General features: G+C 40.5%; 1 protein-coding gene across 1 annotated transcript in view; it reads right to left on the bottom strand.

Annotated features, from left to right (window-relative positions):
* The window catches only part of LOC150080727 (uncharacterized), a 269,174-nt gene extending 252,731 nt beyond the window's left edge, over positions 1-16,443 (bottom strand). Inside the window, exon 1 of the mRNA XM_090381152.1 lies at positions 16,239-16,443. Within this exon, the coding sequence (XP_090237278.1) occupies positions 16,239-16,359 (121 nt within the window). The 5' untranslated portion in view covers positions 16,360-16,443. The remainder of the gene's footprint in view (positions 1-16,238) is intronic.
* Positions 16,444-17,499: the final 1,056 nt, after the last annotated feature.

The following is a 17,499-nucleotide window of genomic DNA, read 5'->3' on the forward strand; positions in this document are numbered from 1 at the left end:
AGCGACGAGACTCGGAACTCACGTCGTTTCCACCTGGTGTGGGGAGGACGGCGACCCTACCAACTGTTCTGACCACGACGACATTAGCAAATGAACGGTGCTGTGCGGTTTTGATGAACCTGGATTCTGTTCGTGACTTGGTGATGGACATATTCGATTCTGGAACCATTTTGGCGAAAGATGTCGTCTACCGTGCATTAAGGAGCGCCATATCAACCTCCAATAGCAGGAGTATCGTCTGGAGCGACATCCCCAACAATAGCCACACGCCTCTGGTTATTACAAAGAATGCTTCGAGAATCCAGTTGAAGACCATATTCTCGACTTATTAGTAAAGCTCACATGACCATTCTTCTGGCTTCAATTGTCATGCTGTTATCACCAGTTCAAACGGGTTTTTTGGGTATAGGGATCAAGGGAACACGGAGAGATTGTCGTCACGTATGAAGAACCCTCTCTCGAAACTTTCCATAAACGGTACACCTGGATACAAGATCTCTTGTGGACGCAGCATGCTGTGAAGCCTGAAACCTCCCATTTAGGACCTAATAACGGTCATCCTAGATATACGCGACAAGTGGACGGCCTCAGACAGGTCTTCGAGAGACGGTCCTCTAGAATTGGTTTCACAGTCTGCTTATAAGAGAACCAACAGGAAGTTGAATAATTTTGTGATAACTTAGAGGGAAGTGGAAGAGAAATTGTTAAAAATAAACATAAAAAAGGAAATTGGGGTGGTTGGACTCTATCCAATTATATTAAGAGCGGCAGCAAACGCGGTCGGCAAACCATCAGTCATAATTATAAGAACATCTTTGGATCCAGGGACAGTCCCTATGGATGGAGATGCGCTGCTGCGCAAATGTGTCTCCAGTTCACAAAGGGGAATCAAAAGGTGACAAGTAATTAGTCCTGTTAGCTTCATTTCTGTTCCACGTAAAATAATAGAGTCATTAGTTAAAGAAGTAAGGCAGGACCAGCTAGAAAAGTAATGCAGTCATACAGCATGGATTTATTTAAAGGGCGATATTGTCTGACAATCTGATTGGATATTATGACAGAGTGAAAAAGGAATTCGATGCAAAAAATTATTTTGATATAATATACAATTTGTACTTGGATTTCAGTAAAGCTTTTGATACTGCTGTACATAAAAGACTGCTGCGTAGATTGGAGCAGTGTGGCATTTGGGGCAAATTGCTGCTATGGATAAAGGATGGCTTGGGGAGAAGACAGAGAATGATTATTAATGAGCATCACTCTTCATGGACTAATGTTATTAATGGAATACCCTAGGGTTCCGTGCTGGGCCTATTGTTGTTTTCAATATTTATTAATTATACAGAGAAACTTCGGATAAGTATAAGGGACATTTATAACAATTGTATAAGAATTGCCAAAACGGTAACGTTACAAAAGTCGATACCACATGCCCGAAAATATGGTCACATGACATCAGTAGAGCATATGACCAATCCAACGGCTAAACAGACCTCACAGCGATGAACCATGCCCGATATAAGATTCTGTGGCAACAAATCCCATTTTCCCACCAGCTTAGACCTTAGCTCACCAAGTGACCGAGGAGTTGGCTGTCGGTGTGCAATGCGACGCCCACACATGTTCGATCAGATTTACGTCTGGTGATCGTGCTGGCCACGGCAGTCGTTGGATATTTTCAATTCCAAGATGTTCCTCCACCATTTGACTCTATGTGCAGTGGCATTGTCATGCATGAAAAGAAAATCTGCGCTAACCGTACCCCTAAAAAAGTCGCACATGGGGTTCGAGGATCTGTTCTTGGTACCTCTGCGCAGTTACAGTACCCCTATCAAAAACATGAAGAGGGATGCGACCGTTCGTCGTTATTCCGCCCCCCACGAGAACACTGCCTCCATCGTAAGTGTCCCTTTCTCTGATGATGGAGGGATGGTACCGCATTCCTTGTTGTCTCCAGATGAAATAACGTTTATAATCTGTTTGTAAACTAAAACGAGACTTATCAGGGAACAGAACTGTACCCCATTTGTCAGGGCGCCAAGGCACATGTTCATGGCACTGGTTTCGACCAGCTCTGCGGTGGTTTGGGGTTAATGGGATACAAACCACTGGCTTCCTTGCATAGAGTCCTTGAATTGAGCCTTTTTAACACAGTCCGGGTGGAAATGTTTTCATCTGTGGCTACAGCAACCCCAAGAGACAGTTGATGACAGGATATCGTAGCGTTCGGTCTTGCTGATAGAGCCAGACAGCGGTCTGTTCTGGTTGACGTACCCCTTGGGCAACCTTGGCCAGCTCATCTTGTAATGATTTCTGTCTCCTGAAACCGCTTCCATAGTGCCAAGACGACACCGCGTGACACATTAACCATTGTCACCTCTGCTTGCGACTGCCCTGCTTCAAGTTGTCCAACGGCCAACATCTCAATGAATCATGTAAACGGTGATGACTTGCCATCCTGAGTACTGGAGACGTAGCTATTCCACTGAGCAACCCAAAAAAAAAAAAAAAAAACGGGAATGAAGTGATGTGGTCGCAAGTGGTGTTTTTATAGACATAAATAATTTGCATAATGTGCGGCTCTGTAAGGTTGTGCATCGATTTCCATTGGATACTCGGAATTTGGATCAGAGGAGTTGACAAGATAGAGAGAATGCAAGAAACAGCACCGTATTTAGCAGTCACGGGCTTGACCCCCGGTCACACAAGGCACGTGTACTTATGCAACCTTGACTACTCGGCTACGGCGGCTTTTCAGAGTTACTGGAACGAGTCCATTGAAGGGCAGCGAGATTATAAATCGACCAGAGAACACACGCAATTTACAGACACGAATACGGGTTAATGTAATCATTTACGGGTAACCCTAATATAGTATTTTTTTTTTTTTTTAAGTTCTGCATAAGTTCTTAAGTTCTGATATCCTACTAACATTACTTTGATATAAAGTTTTCAAAATCGTGATATTCTTTTTGCGATGATAATTACGTGCGGTAAAAGAAAACGTAAACACTCAAAAGGATCTCGTGATTACTGGAAATAAGATAACTGAATTAGCTAATAAGAGAAAGAAGAGACAAAGAATGTTACCGTAACACTTGTACTCTCCCAGTCCCATTTTAAGTTTGTTCATGTGTGACTCAGTACCAATTTTAGCATCTTAAAGCTACTGGAGTGAATCCAACTGATGTCGGTAAACTTCCTGCTTAGAAAGTTCTCAGTGAGTACCTTCGAAAGAACCACTGATGGAACACGAAGTACATTAAAGGACACAAATAGGAAAAAGTGGCACCAAAAAAAAAGGAGAAACTCGAGTGTAATTTTACAGAAACATTGTGGCTTGTCCCAGTAAATCCTGGTAGGAAGTCTGTGGGAAAACTGAAGAAGCCGTTGATGCGAGTTGAAATAAGAAGTATTATCTATTCGGCTGTGAAATTATGCAATGAAATGGGCCAATGATAGATAAGGCTAAATTAACCTTCTCCTTTAATTTCTTCACGCCCTCGCAGGTAACACAGTTGGTAGAATCGGCGTCTTCCCCACACCGGGTTGAAAAGACCAGAGTTCGAATCCTGTCAATGGCAAAAGGAATATTAATGAGCCTTTTCACAACGTGGCTGAGTTAGCCGGCTTCGCGAGGGTAGCGTGGTTTTATCTCCCAGAAACTTGGGTTTTTCATCCAGCAAACAGAAAATCGACCACAGAACACACTCAAAAAAAACTTTATCCACTCTTTCGCTTACTAAAATATTTGATTTTCCATTACGGAGAATGTTTTAAGTTCCAAAAGCCTTCAAAGTTCACAAATAATTTAATTAAAATTGATTTCTCTTTGATTTGTTTCTTCGACGGTGCCATACTGGCAGTTTTTCGTGGTCGGGGCGTGACAGAACTTGCCGATGAGGTCGCAGACTGCCCGAATCCAGAGGAGTGCTGCAAAGGGATGGAACCGTAATAGAATCCCCACGTTCAGGTTGTGTGTCAGGATTTTTCCGTCGTTTCGTGTCTTTATCTGCTCGATCGGCTGTCCGTGTTGGTTCTCATTAACACCTCTTCGTTTCAAGCAATCTCATCTGTCTCTCCGAATTCAATTCTTTCTTCTGTTCCTCGGTAGACGTGGCACAATATCTATGATGGATCACGGTCTACAAGCCACGTACCCAAACACGGCCCTAATCATAGCTGTATAGGCGACATAATCAAAGGGGATAAAGAAGTACACCTAATCAACCTGGGTGGCAAGAAATTCAAAAACTGGTTTCGCAGCACGTGAGGTTCTGCTTACCAACACTTCCATCGCCATACTGTTCAAGTTCGGGTCAAGTCGAGTGGGGGGAGAAAAAGGGGATAAGAGTAGTAAACACGCAACACATTATTAGCTATTTGTACGAGAAGGCTAGCGCCCCCTACTTTCAAAGGAGTCTTGCATATTTATAAGTCCCCTTCTCCCACTGGCGTGCTTTGTGTCCATTGTTTTGTCTATCCATCGGTCTCTTGCATTTCTCTCTAGTCTGACACCTGTGACCCTCATATAATCTTCACCTTTTTCGGTTCTTAATCGTGCCTTGATCAATTACTGGGCCTCGTGTGTTGAACATCTTGTCAGAAAAAAAAGAAAAAAGAAAGAATCTTTGGAATATTCTGAGGTCGAGCATGGGTCATCCGTTTATTTCCAGGTTTACGAACCCGGGTTCTCTCACCAAAGTAGATACACACGATACCATTTCCTCAATATTGATTCCAGTTATAATTCAAAGAGATTTGGCATCAAGTATTAACCGTATAATGAAGGATGCCACAGGCTATTGCTGTCCTGTCCAAAAATAAATAATCAAAATAAAAAAATACGCGCACATTGTCTTCACCATGTCCGTCTGTCCGTGCGCATGTAACAACTCGACATGGATAAGATTTTTTTCAAATTTTTATATTTATTGAGCCTTTTAACAATATTTGTCGAGCCATTCTAAATTTCATGAAAAGGAATAAATAGAAATCCGGCAATTATTATTATTATTATTTTTTTTCTATGCAATTTGTATATAAAAAATAAATTCGTAGATTAAATGTAGTCTTAATGCAGTATTGTTAGTAATAGACAGTTCGCGCATTGTTATGTAACACTCGTGAACGTGGCGTCACTTGTGAACAGATACAGAGAAAAGATACTTAAAAGTATATGGGAGGAAAGTAATAAATATTAAGCTATTCTTGTATTCTCAAAAATTTCCCGTACCACAAAATATGATTATAAAGTAACGATATTGATCTTGCTGTTTGGCTTCTGCACAATAATTGGACATACAATCTAAGATTCCTCAAAACCCAGAGACTGGAGGAATTCTTAAAGGCCGCTTCAATCAGGCCGATCTCAGTTGGAGCAAATAGAGTTTTCCGTAGTGAGTTCTTCAGGGTTTTCAGTCAGCAAAATATGAGAATCAGCTCACGAACATGTACTTCTGCAGACATAACACACTGTCTCGTTTGTTTTGTTGTATTAGGAACGTTCGTTTGTTTTGATTTTGCACCAAGGCAACTGTGGCCATGAGGCGTCGATATTTCGTATCTGTAATCTGCGTATATTGATCATGTACTGTATTACGTCGGTGGGGCCCAGATTTTTAAAGAACTAAACACGAATTGGCTGATAAAACAAAAATAAAATAAATAGAGTAGAAGCCAGAAAAACGGTGACTAATGTTAACAAGATGGTGTTGACCTAAATGGCTTTGTCGTACAGACAACACCTGAAGTCAGCTCATTAAAAGGTGGTGTTCTAGCATTTGCCACCTAAACGAGTGGTATTGTATTAGCTGGACTGCACAAGCGGATGGCCTTCTGTCTACATCAACCTGTCAATCCAGAAATTGGGAAAGGCCGTGCTAAGGAAAGCCATTAGCCTGACTTGTACGCTCACCAGTGGGACATTAATCACGGCTAACACCGACTGTCCCAAACTATTGTCATTGCTTCACACATTCCAGAGAATCCGCTGAACTCTTAGCCTGTTTGTGTCACTGGGTAAGGTAAACGCCCACGATTGTAACGGTGACTTTGATAACTCACCACTTAACAAATGCCCATGGATGTATTCCTCATTAATCACACCCTTTATTAGGGATTTAAGGCACATAGCCTATAGAAAGAAGTCCCCGAACATCTCAGATTCATATTCGAATACGCTATTGAGACGTAAAGAATAAAATTAATTCTACACTAAGAACGATACATTGAATATCTTCAAGAGGAAATTTTCATGGGCATTTCCACCATGGCCAAGTTCCCTCCCGGAACCTAACGTTTCATTGTCTTTCTTAGTTATGGAATACATTCAGTTTACAAACACGATACCCCAACGCCTGAAGGCCTTAGTTGCCACCGCTCGTATTCTAAACGACCCAACAAAATTTTCCAGAAAAAAAGGATTGCAGAAGAACGTATAGGGTTATCCATTGCATAGATGTAGAAGACATTTTATTATTTCTTGGAATGTAGGACAGTGATATCCATTCATTTCTACTTCGAAACAAAAATCCAGGAGTAATTTATAGATTGGGGAGGCGGAATTAAAGGACGTTCAGGATGAACTTAATGTCTTTATGATTCATAAAGACATTAAGTTGTTCAACATGCAGTTTAAGCAGGAGGCAGCTACTGACGCCTTCGGGAGTGAAATGCCATTGGCGCCCCCCTTTTAAGGATAACTTTAACCCTGCAACCTTTTTTTCTTTCCCTGGCCCTGGGTGGGTGGGCTCCCCAGACCAGGGGTCGCCAACCTTAGTTACCTCCCTCAACTGGAGGACGCCTTCTTTCCACGTCCTTCCTTCTTCCTTCCCATTTTAACTTCCTCTCTTTAACTATCTCCCCTCCTCCGCTTTCTTCCTCTTTTTTTCTTTTGTTTGATCTCGGTTAGGAAGCTCAAATGACTCTGGCAGAGATTAGCCAGAGACAATGGACTGCCTGGCTACCTCCCAGTGGTGGCGGTGGGCAGAGTAAGTCCCATTAGGGGCCCTGTAGCCAAAAGCCAGAAGAACAGAGGAACGTACACTATTCTAGCACAAAACAACACACTTCTGTCATTTATAGAGTTCTGTTTACTTCTGTCATGAGTTCTAAATTACTTGTCACGTGAGTATTAATGGCGCAGTTGTGGGAAACCACCGGTGGCGCCCCTCCCCAAACACTATGCCACTATGTAAGCAGGAGGCAGGAAGGGCACTTGGCATTCCATGATTTTTCGGAATTTTGCAAGTATAGAGGTCATTATCCCTCTGTATAAGACGATAATAAATGGTAAGAGTGAGAAAGCACGTGACACACAGAGAGAGAGAGAGAGAGAGAGAGAGAGAGAGAGAGAGGGAGATATTATTTTTATTTATTTATTTATCTATCCATTAAATATCTAAGACCCGATTTAACAAATGGCTTGTGTCAAACGGACTGATCTCGATTTCCTTCCTCCGGGTGCCAAAATGATTGAAACGTAGTTCAAAATAAACATAAACAAGTCAATATAAAATAAAAATCTTTCGCAAAAAATCAAAACACTCCCCCAAAAAAAAAAAAAAATGATGAAACAGACGAAGATGTTAGATAGATATCCAACCTCCTACGACGATAGACATGTTTCCTACTTATCGGGGATAAATATACGCGAAAGAGACTATTTATTATGTCAACGAGAACAGTTGATTAGACAGAAGCAAAGCAGTGATTTAATGGAGTTTTTTGGGTGTTTTTCTCCCCCTAATGTACAGAAATAGTCCCTCATGATGAAGGAGATAAAAATACAAACTTGCAGGCAGCAAATAGGGAGAGAAGGAGAAGTTTACGATAAATAAATCTTTAAATATACACAAGGACGAGTACAACAACGCTTCGCAGCAAGAGGTTTTGCAAGATAAGATAAATAGGTATTTATTAAAAAGAGAGTGGGTCACAATTGTGTGATTGCTCTTGTATTAGGCATCCATATGTACCTAATGGCTGCTTCCTTGTCACGTTACCATTTCAGAACCTCTAGCTATTGCAGAACGAGCCTTGTTAGCACGGAACGCCAGTGTGTGGAACACTTTGACTATTGAAGTACAGCTAATTAGGCAGCCGGCGAGTTCTCTGAGAACAGAAGGTTTCATTAGAGCAAAAGTGGTCAGCGGAATGGGGGTAATTACCGAATCGACAACGCCGTAATGATATTTCGAAACTTAAGGTCGTAAATTACGGGAACACCTTGCGATGGTGACTACCGGTTGTGCTTCTGGGAAAGAGCTTCTCGGATGCTGAGAACGGCGCGAAAGCGAGCCTTAATTACGCCATTCGGGTGTCAAAGAAGTGGAAAAACAAACAGACAGTCGAAGAACATTATGCAAATGATCTCCGAAGAGGTTTTGTAACTGGGCATTGCCACTTTCGTTGCCCTTCTCACACTCTCGCTTGCCATTCCGCCTCCAGCTGATGTCTTCTGTTTAGAATTGGTTAAGTGGGGTCTAACGTGACTTAACCGAAGACCCGCTAGCAGCCCTTTAACTGGCAAATAAACGGCCCGAGAGATGCACACGAAATATGAAGTGGTTCGGTGGTTATTATTCCGCGCACGGCGCATGTAAAATTCCCTGTGACCAATAATTACTACGGGCAGCCAATAAAATGCACTAATGTGCGCACTTCGCAGGAGCTTCCGAGGTTGCACAGTAGCCGAGACGAGACAGCTAAACCGGTTTTCCACGTGCTTCAACGACCTTCCTTTACTCGAATCCATGTGTCTATGAGTTGATTAAGATAACATACATAAGGCGTAGGAGCAGGAAATATCCGCTTTTTATCTGGCACAAAACATAACCAAACGCTACTCTATCTTCTCGAGTAATCCAGAGATCGATATCTCTGCCATTGTCCGTTAGATGGCGTTACTCAAAGTGACAGCCTTAATGGAGGCGGGTTTCTTTTCGATGACTTATCCTTGATCCGCTGAAACGGGGTCAATGGTCAATATTAAAATTGTTAATGGAAATTGGAAGGTTTTTTTTTTGCCAACGAAAAGGTGGATCGAGATACCACAGATCACTGAAGTACTTCGCTTCGACCACGCATTTCAACTAGAAGAGAAGCATCAAAAAGTTGATTCGGTGTTTAACCATAAAATATAGAGGTCGTATGCTTGCATTTTGGATATTATTAATCGATATTTCATTGCACTAGAAAGAGCAGTGCTTCAGAGATGAAAGGTGCTCTGAAAGACCCATGCTTGCTACCTCACCTAGCCTATGATGATTCCTGGACTTGTGAGAAAACTTTATTCGTGTAATGACTGATGATTCTTCAATGCTTGTTGTTGTAGGGTTTTAGGAGCATCAGTGACCAAGATATCTAAGACCCGATTTTAGACCATATTTGCTCCGTGTATATTGTCTGTAAATTGCGTGTGTTCTGAGATCGATTTTCTGTTTGCTGGAAGAAAAACCCGAGTTTTGTGGAGAAAAAACCATGCCACCCTCGCCTGAGACCGACTAACTCAGCCACATTGCGAAAAAGGTCCATAAATATTCCTCCTGTCATTGACAGGACTCGAACTCAGGTCTTTTCCACCCGGTTTGACATAAGGAGAATCTCGGGGGTGGGGGGCAACTTTCCCCTCTCCTTTATACTACTTCCATTCATTCTAAACCCCTCCCCTCTTTCTACTCTTCAGCCTCGGTACAGATGATCTATGATTGCTTGGTTAACACATTTAAAGTTGGATCGTTACTGCCAGTGTCACTGTTGCTGTATCGGAGAAGCAAATCATAAAGTCTCTAAAGAAGGAAATTCTTTGCCCTGACATCTTATATGGATTTTATGGCAGTGATCGCGTTTCAGGTGGTGTTCCAGATCTCGGATGACATTCTAGAATGCGAGTAGTCAGTGTGTTTTGATAAATACATTTCCCGAAGAAATATCTCTCTTAAAGACCCATCTGGAAGATTTCATTGTGTTTACTTTTAGTGGATTCATCAGCTGGATGATTTCTAAAGCTAATAATCACCTTGTTTTTAAGAACTGATGTGATCAGATAAGCGACACGTGTATAATCTTTCACGCACCACACACATACACACACACCGACGCGAGATTGACCCACGGTCATTCAAAATGCGTGTACTTATGCACTCTCGCGCTTGACCATGACCATATCCTCTCTAAGGCTTCCTTTAGAAATTCCAATTTAGCTACTCCCACGTACCTAATTAAATAAATGAATCCGTTAATATTATTCCGGGACACAAGGTCAGAGCAGTTCATAGAGTTACAAAAACTCTACCGTATTTAGTAGTCAGCCAGCTAGAATCACGGATACTGAAAGAGCGTGTACTTCTCTGCCCTCATTCGGGGAAGGAAAAACCGGCGAAGAATACGCGCAAGTTAAAGACACGATATGTCGACGCCTCATGGCCTAAGTTGTCTTTATGGTGGTGGCCGGAAAGAAGAGGGAAGATAGATGAGAACTTAAAGTGGTCGAATAAAAGAAAAGACATAAAGTGAAAACAACTGCCGATCAAGGTTGCTTCGCAGAGATGAATACTGCCCTTGGACCACTTGTTAGTCAACGATATTAGAACAATATCGCCTCAATTGACATTCGAACGAAATCACTTCTCTTTCCACACCCAATTGCCATCTATTTACGTAACGTGGATTGACCGATTTATTTTTTCTTTGCGCAAGAGAACTACAAAGTTGCAGTTGAATGTGCACAAAGAATCTGAGATTAGGTATGTAATAAATACAGTTTCATATCTATACAGATGTGGCCACCCCGCAGAGTGACTTTTTATAAACAAATCAAGAGCTGATGAGTGCACCTTCGGTGATTACCACAGCAGGAGAGTAAGATTGCAATAACAGTCCAAACGTGTAAACTGAATCATGTACAGTATCAAGAAGAATTATAGTCGCTAAGCACCAAAAGCATTATAAATAACATTTAACCAACGTCAATGAAGATTCAGCTTTTGAGAGTGGTAGTGGTTATGGTGATGTGGGCTCTGAAACAAATGTAAATTTAATTTCAGAATACACACATCAACGTTATTAATAGTAATCATTGCCCGGAATAGAAGAGGTCTTCTTTCTAAAACATTTGATGAACCTCTTCTGGATCTTCATTTATTTTTATTTCAGTTATAGAGACTTCATATCCAATGACTCCAAAAACGGTCCTAGGTAATTCCAGGATGTGTGTGTGAGGTGAGTGCACCATACGTCTGAAAAGTGACACCCGGGGCTTTTATTTCATTGACCCTTTGGAGTTTGGCATTCCCCTTGTATTTACTTATTCTGAGATCAACGCACCAAGTACTGCTCCATATAAGTACTGTACCTTGTTAATGCCATTTTGCAGGTTATGGTGCTACTTGACATCGGTGACCGAAGCATACATATTAACATCGTCAGCAGAGATAAGATATCTGACACTTTCCTCAGAACAAAAAGCTGGCGGGTTAGTCACGAATATATTATATAAGAAAGGCCAATGAGAAAAGTTATGATGAACCACTAGAAACCGAATATGGGTCAGATAGTTTTCCGAGGAAAAACAACATTGAAAATCTGGCACTTCCCACAAAGCGTAAGAAGATGTTTTCTGTCATCAAAAGTGTACGCAACATCAACTCCAAAGTGAAGTTTTTGACCTTTCACCTACCTCTTTAAAAGTCATTTGTTTCGAGATTTTTGTTTTCTTTTTACAAAGTGGACATAATATTAGAATCTATAAACATGTAAACTTATAGTAGTACGCCATACAGTCACGTAATTTAGTATAGGCTGCTTGAATGGTAATGAATTTATTTGTTGTTGTAGGGTAGGCGCATTAGCAACTTAGGAAACGGCGCAATATGGCAACAATATTGCGACGTATATAACGTGTCTGTAAATTGCGCGTGTTCTGTGGTCGATTTGCTGTTTGCTGGTCGAAAAACCCGAGTTTCCGGGAGAAAAAACCATGCCACCATCGTTTGAGAAGGACTGATTCAGCCACGTCAAAAGGCCCATAAAAATTCCTCGCGTCATTGAAGGGATTCGAACTCGGGTCTTTTCCATACCGAGGACGGTGATTATACAAATGTACTACCCACGAGGGCGAATCTGTAAAAAAAAAGATGGCGTTAGGAGTGTGGTTGGTATTGATATTCTAGTGGGTAAATTAACAAGTTGTACAAAGCCATTAGTAGCAACAAAAGCCTAAACATCTATCCCAGCTGAGTCCGTGCAACTGTTTGTTTTCAGATCGGGTTATCTTCCCAGATCGGGTTAGCAGTGGCGTACTTGATTTTGTTGGTTCCATATAAGAATGTCAAGAATTTTTAGGGGTCCCTTTTTGTCTGGGAAGAGTGGTGAACTGCACCGATTCACTACATGTATATTATTCTACTGATGGGTAGTCTGAGCACCTATAGAAAAAAGCCCAGTTCCAAAAACCTGCCAAAAAAATATCATCAGAGTGGGTATGTGATCCAAGCGCAATTGATTTATAAGGATAACTATAACGGGCTATAATTTCTTGTGTGAATACCACCAATGATCAAGAACGCATTCGAGCAATATTTTACTGTATTATGGGTAGTATGGTATCGACAGCCGTTGAGCAATATTACTTTTGATTAGAAAATCTGAGCGATCTCTTCTGGAATTTTTAAATCAACAGAATCGTTAATTAAGAAACAAGAAGAAGATACTTATATATTAGAAACAATAGATGGTCCATAATAGTTTATCATATAGAAAAATGTAAAAAGAAACAAAAAAAACCCCTTCATAATCGACACAGTAGTGGTCGAAAATGATAAAGAACTAAAAACATAAAAAGAATTATTTTTAAGTCAGAAATTACAAGATTTCACTCATCCCTTTCCAAAAATACAAAGAGATAAACAAACAAAAAAAAGAGATAAAAGAGAAAAACAAACCATCAAATTTTAAATCTTAATTAATTTACAATTTACAAAACCGCCTTAAAAGTTCAAAAATATAGATAAATCATTATAAATAAATGGGGCACTGAGCACGAAGACCAACAAATATTTATTCCAGGGATTAAAAATCCAAAATGTTTCAGTAAATAATGCGAATTACAGTTCCAAAACAGCAGCTAAAATTGCATTGTAAGAGGACCTCTCATTATAATCTGTCCGGTCGTCAATAGCATATACAAATCTTAAATGAGGGCTGTAAAGTCTTCTGTGGCAGTATAGTGGTTTCGCCACTTGTCATTCATTTGGAGAGATCTGGGTTCAAGTCCCATCGATGGATGGAGGAAATACGGTTTTCCTCCGTGAATTATCCCTGGGTTTTCAACCCGCACCACATACAAATCGGCTTGTGACCATGCACTTCACATAATACAGGTGGCTGTTGTTGTTATAGGGTTTTAGGAGCATCAGACCATATTGCTTCGTGTATATGTCTGTAAATTGCGCATGTTCTGAGATTGATTTTCTGTTTACTAGACAAAACACCCGGGAGAAAAAAACCATGCTACCCTCGCCTGAGACCGACTAACTCGGCCACATTGTGAAAAATGCTCGTAAAATTCCTCGTCATCGACGGGATTCGAACTCAGGTCTTTTCCATCCGGTGTGGGGAGGACGGCGATTCTATCAACTGAATACACATGACACAATAGGGTCTAAGTCGTACCCTTAAAGCAACAATAACAGCTGTAATAATACGATGGAAAAATTTGGCTTTATAAATAGTCACAGCCATGTTGTTTTCGATGAAGTAACCGAAATATTAAGTCCATTCTGCAAACAGCTAGTCTTTTAAAAGGCAGCAAAATAGTTCTGTAAAGCTTGACATCGTCAGTATCAAAAAAAAAAAAACCCCAAAAAAAACTGACTATTTAATTAAAATGAGAATTGTGAAGTTCAACCACGTATTAATGAACATTAAAATTTGGGTTTATAAAGAGGAAGAGGCTGATGTATAATAAAAGCATGTGAAAGGTGGATGAAAAGAGCATTGGTCTGTTTACCACGATCAAGGTTACATCAGCGCATTCAGTAGAGTGTTGTACCTTACATGGACCCATTTCTACAAATGAGCACATCCGCTTTTATCGCTTCTTCTAATCAGTGTAACCAGTCTGAAAGTCTGATTGTAATGTTCAGCCATTCAGATAAAAATACTCTTACTCTACGTTTACAATAAGTACATAGACACAACTAGAAAAATACAAACAGAAATCTATGTAATAATTTGCTCATGTCCTTCAGTCCGGGACACTCTTTGAATTTGGATAACTCAAAGACCAAACAAGCTTTCGATCTGATTCCTTCTGAAATAGGTTTTATTTGGCAGTAAAATTGAGAAAAGAAAATAACAAAAAATATTCCGACCGATTTTCTAATCCCCAGAACTGATTTAACTCCCAATGAAACTAACTTGCCGTTTACTTTGAAAAGAAGGCAATTTCTTATCTTTTGTCATCACAACCAACAAATCTCAGGGTCACACTTTCAACAAAGTTGGAGTTTTACGCTAAATTTTTTAAATTCATTTCTCGTGCTGTGTTTTCAACTCGTGATTATACAGTTGTAAATAAACTTCGAGGAAATCCAAACACGATGTTAATGTTTTCATCCAACTAGAATTCCTGATGTAAGCACACCATTTACAGCGCATATTTCTTTAGGAAGAGTAAATGTTTTAATTTGACATTTCTCTTAAGCCACGTTTAACTTGAGGAGATGTCACAGGTTTCTTCAAGCACGGAGAGCCCACATAAATTCCTTAGCGGTACTTGTGCAGTTTCAGAACTGCTTTCCAAAAATAGAAAGCAAGCTTATGAGATTAACATATCTGTGCGGTCCCCAGTAACTTTCATGTCTATCCAAACCAAATTCGAAACACACAGCAGAGAACACGAGGGCACCTTGACTTATGTTTTCATTCCTATCCGCCATCTTGAAACAAGATGGCCGCTAAAATTATAAGCACCTCTTAGGTGGAACGCATATACTATTATTTAGGCTGAACCAAACAAAATTTACAACTTTTGTGAAGGAACCATGAAGAATTCATTCATTTAGAGCTCTTATTGTCACAGGCTGGACCCTAGTACATCAGCAAGAAAAATCTTCGCCACCTTTTATGTTATCAAAGTTACTCCAAATCTGTTGCATTAAAATACCCTTCCTAAATCTCTACAACTCTTTGCTTTGTAAACTACTTCATATGTCCATAAGTAAGTTTACCACGAAAAACTTATTTAATTCTTGAACTCAATTTCGTAATAACTTCATCCTTGACATTGAAATGTGACAAAAGGATGCAGAAAATTAGAAAGGCAGATCGCTTCCTGAATATCAATTTAAATAGGCATTTTTAGGATTGTCCCCTCTACTCTATCCTCACCCCCTCGAATTTTATAAACCTTCCTGGATTAGTAAGGGTTTTGGGGATACGTTGAAATAGCGATTGCGTATTATAATAATAAAATTAAGCCACGTGACCATAATTACAAACCGCGTTTCACTTTAAGACTAAAACAGGTAAATAAATTATGCGTCTGACATTTCGTCACGCGAAGGTTTTTCTTTATTTTCTCTTATTTATTTATTCTCATAATTTCCTCTTATTTATTTACGACACCACTAGAGGTCGCTTATCCAAGGCTGTTTGTTATTGCCGTAATATCGCATACGTGTATTTCATTATCTATTTACGTAATACGCACCTTCGCCTTCCATAAAACTGCACCTTTCGAAAGGCACCCTTTTCTATTCGTTTGTGACTGCGTCTGCTGCAAAGCTTAAGTGATGCGGAAGGATAAAAGTAGGTTTGTGGATGCTGAATGATCTCTAGCGATGGCTGTGGCGAACATCCCTCGCAGACCGCTGTATAAAATGCAAGTACGACGTCGTACACACATCAAGCGGCACAGGTTAATTGAACGGGGGTCCTCGCAGGCTTTTTCATTTCTAAAATTAATTCCAGCGCGGAGCCAGGGCACGCTCTCTTCCCGAATACAGCTCGAAGGATGGCAGCGGCGCTCGCTACATTAGTGAGTTTCTTTGTTCGGCAAAGCCGGCAGCAATGTGACCTCTCGCTAGCGGAGCAGCTGCGAGCTTCCTCCTGGGAACTCCCACAGTCTATAACCCTAACGATAACCCTAAATCTAGTGTTAGCTCGTATCAGAGTACGCATTAATACAAACGCTTCTTAGGCGGTAGCGACGCTCGAACAATATTCGGACTTACCTTGTGTGTTCTCCGATATCCCCTTCTTGTCTTGCTTGTCCGAAACTTGGCGGGAATAGGTAGCGTTCCTTCCTAGCGACGCGACCTTGGCACCACATGAAGTGCTCCGTGTGTCGGCCATATTGATTAGTTACCCCACCCGACATCCGGGGCTTGCGTGACTGACACACCCAAACCTACACACCCACCTACTCGGGAAAAGCGATGCTTGCACTTTCACGCCTTGCGCCCCTGACTCGCTACCATAGCAACGGGTGCGTGCTCACAAAATGCCGGGGTTTCGGGTTGTCCGGCTTAGCAGGGACATGAGGCGCACGACTTTACAAGTCAGAAAGTTGCCGAACGACACTAGCGCCTTTCAACTATAAACTTTAAAGGTGCACGTGGTTTTGTTTACACCTTTCATTGTTGCTATTTGCCAAGCGCGTTCAGTTTGTTCGTCTGTTACTACAGGTGCATTACAGGTGCATTAGTTTCATCCGGAATTTTAACGTTCACAAGAATTGAACGTACTGTGGATTCGCGTAATATCGAAGAAACGATAATATTTTAATCCTCCTATTTTCTCTTCTTCCTAATAAACTATAAATACCAAGAGCGCCACGAAGTAATTGTTATTGCTGAAATCACCGCATCTGAAATACTTCAAGAAGTATAAAATGTAAAATAAGTAATTGATAAATAGTATAATGTTATAGTTGACATCCTCGATGCAATTCTAAAATTTACCGCATTTTATTAATTTAATTTTTTTTTTAAATTTTAACATCAACGTCTACGGTTTGCATTTTTAACTTTAAACTTTGGTATGTTTATACCGATAAACGCATACTAGAAAATGCATAATATATATTTCTTGTCTTTTTTTTAGACCCGTTAAATCTCTAACCACTTCTCGACTGCATTATCTGTCCTAAACTATCATCATAATTTTTTTTTTTTTTTTTTTCAGTGTAAGAAAGTGGTAATAATCTGAAGGGAGCATATCTGGTGAATACGGTAGATGAGTTAAAAAATTTATAACCTATTTTATTGATTTTTCTCCATGGTTAACTTGCTGGAAGCGGATCCATCTGGAGAGTTACCTACAACGTTTCGCCTTTAACTGTCCACGAAATTTCAGTATCGAGTCACCCGTAATAGATTTACCCTTTTGAAAATAATGAATGAACATCACCCCTTCTTTTCCCCACAAAAATCTGATGGCGCTTTTCGCAATTTTTTTGTGGGGAGGAGTTCTTTCATGATGCCACTTTATGGA

The sequence above is a fragment of the Mastigoproctus giganteus genome, chromosome 9 (genome assembly GCF_048544385.1).
Source record: "Mastigoproctus giganteus isolate SK-2022 chromosome 9, ASM4854438v1, whole genome shotgun sequence".
Taxonomy (NCBI): domain Eukaryota; kingdom Metazoa; phylum Arthropoda; class Arachnida; order Uropygi; family Thelyphonidae; genus Mastigoproctus; species Mastigoproctus giganteus.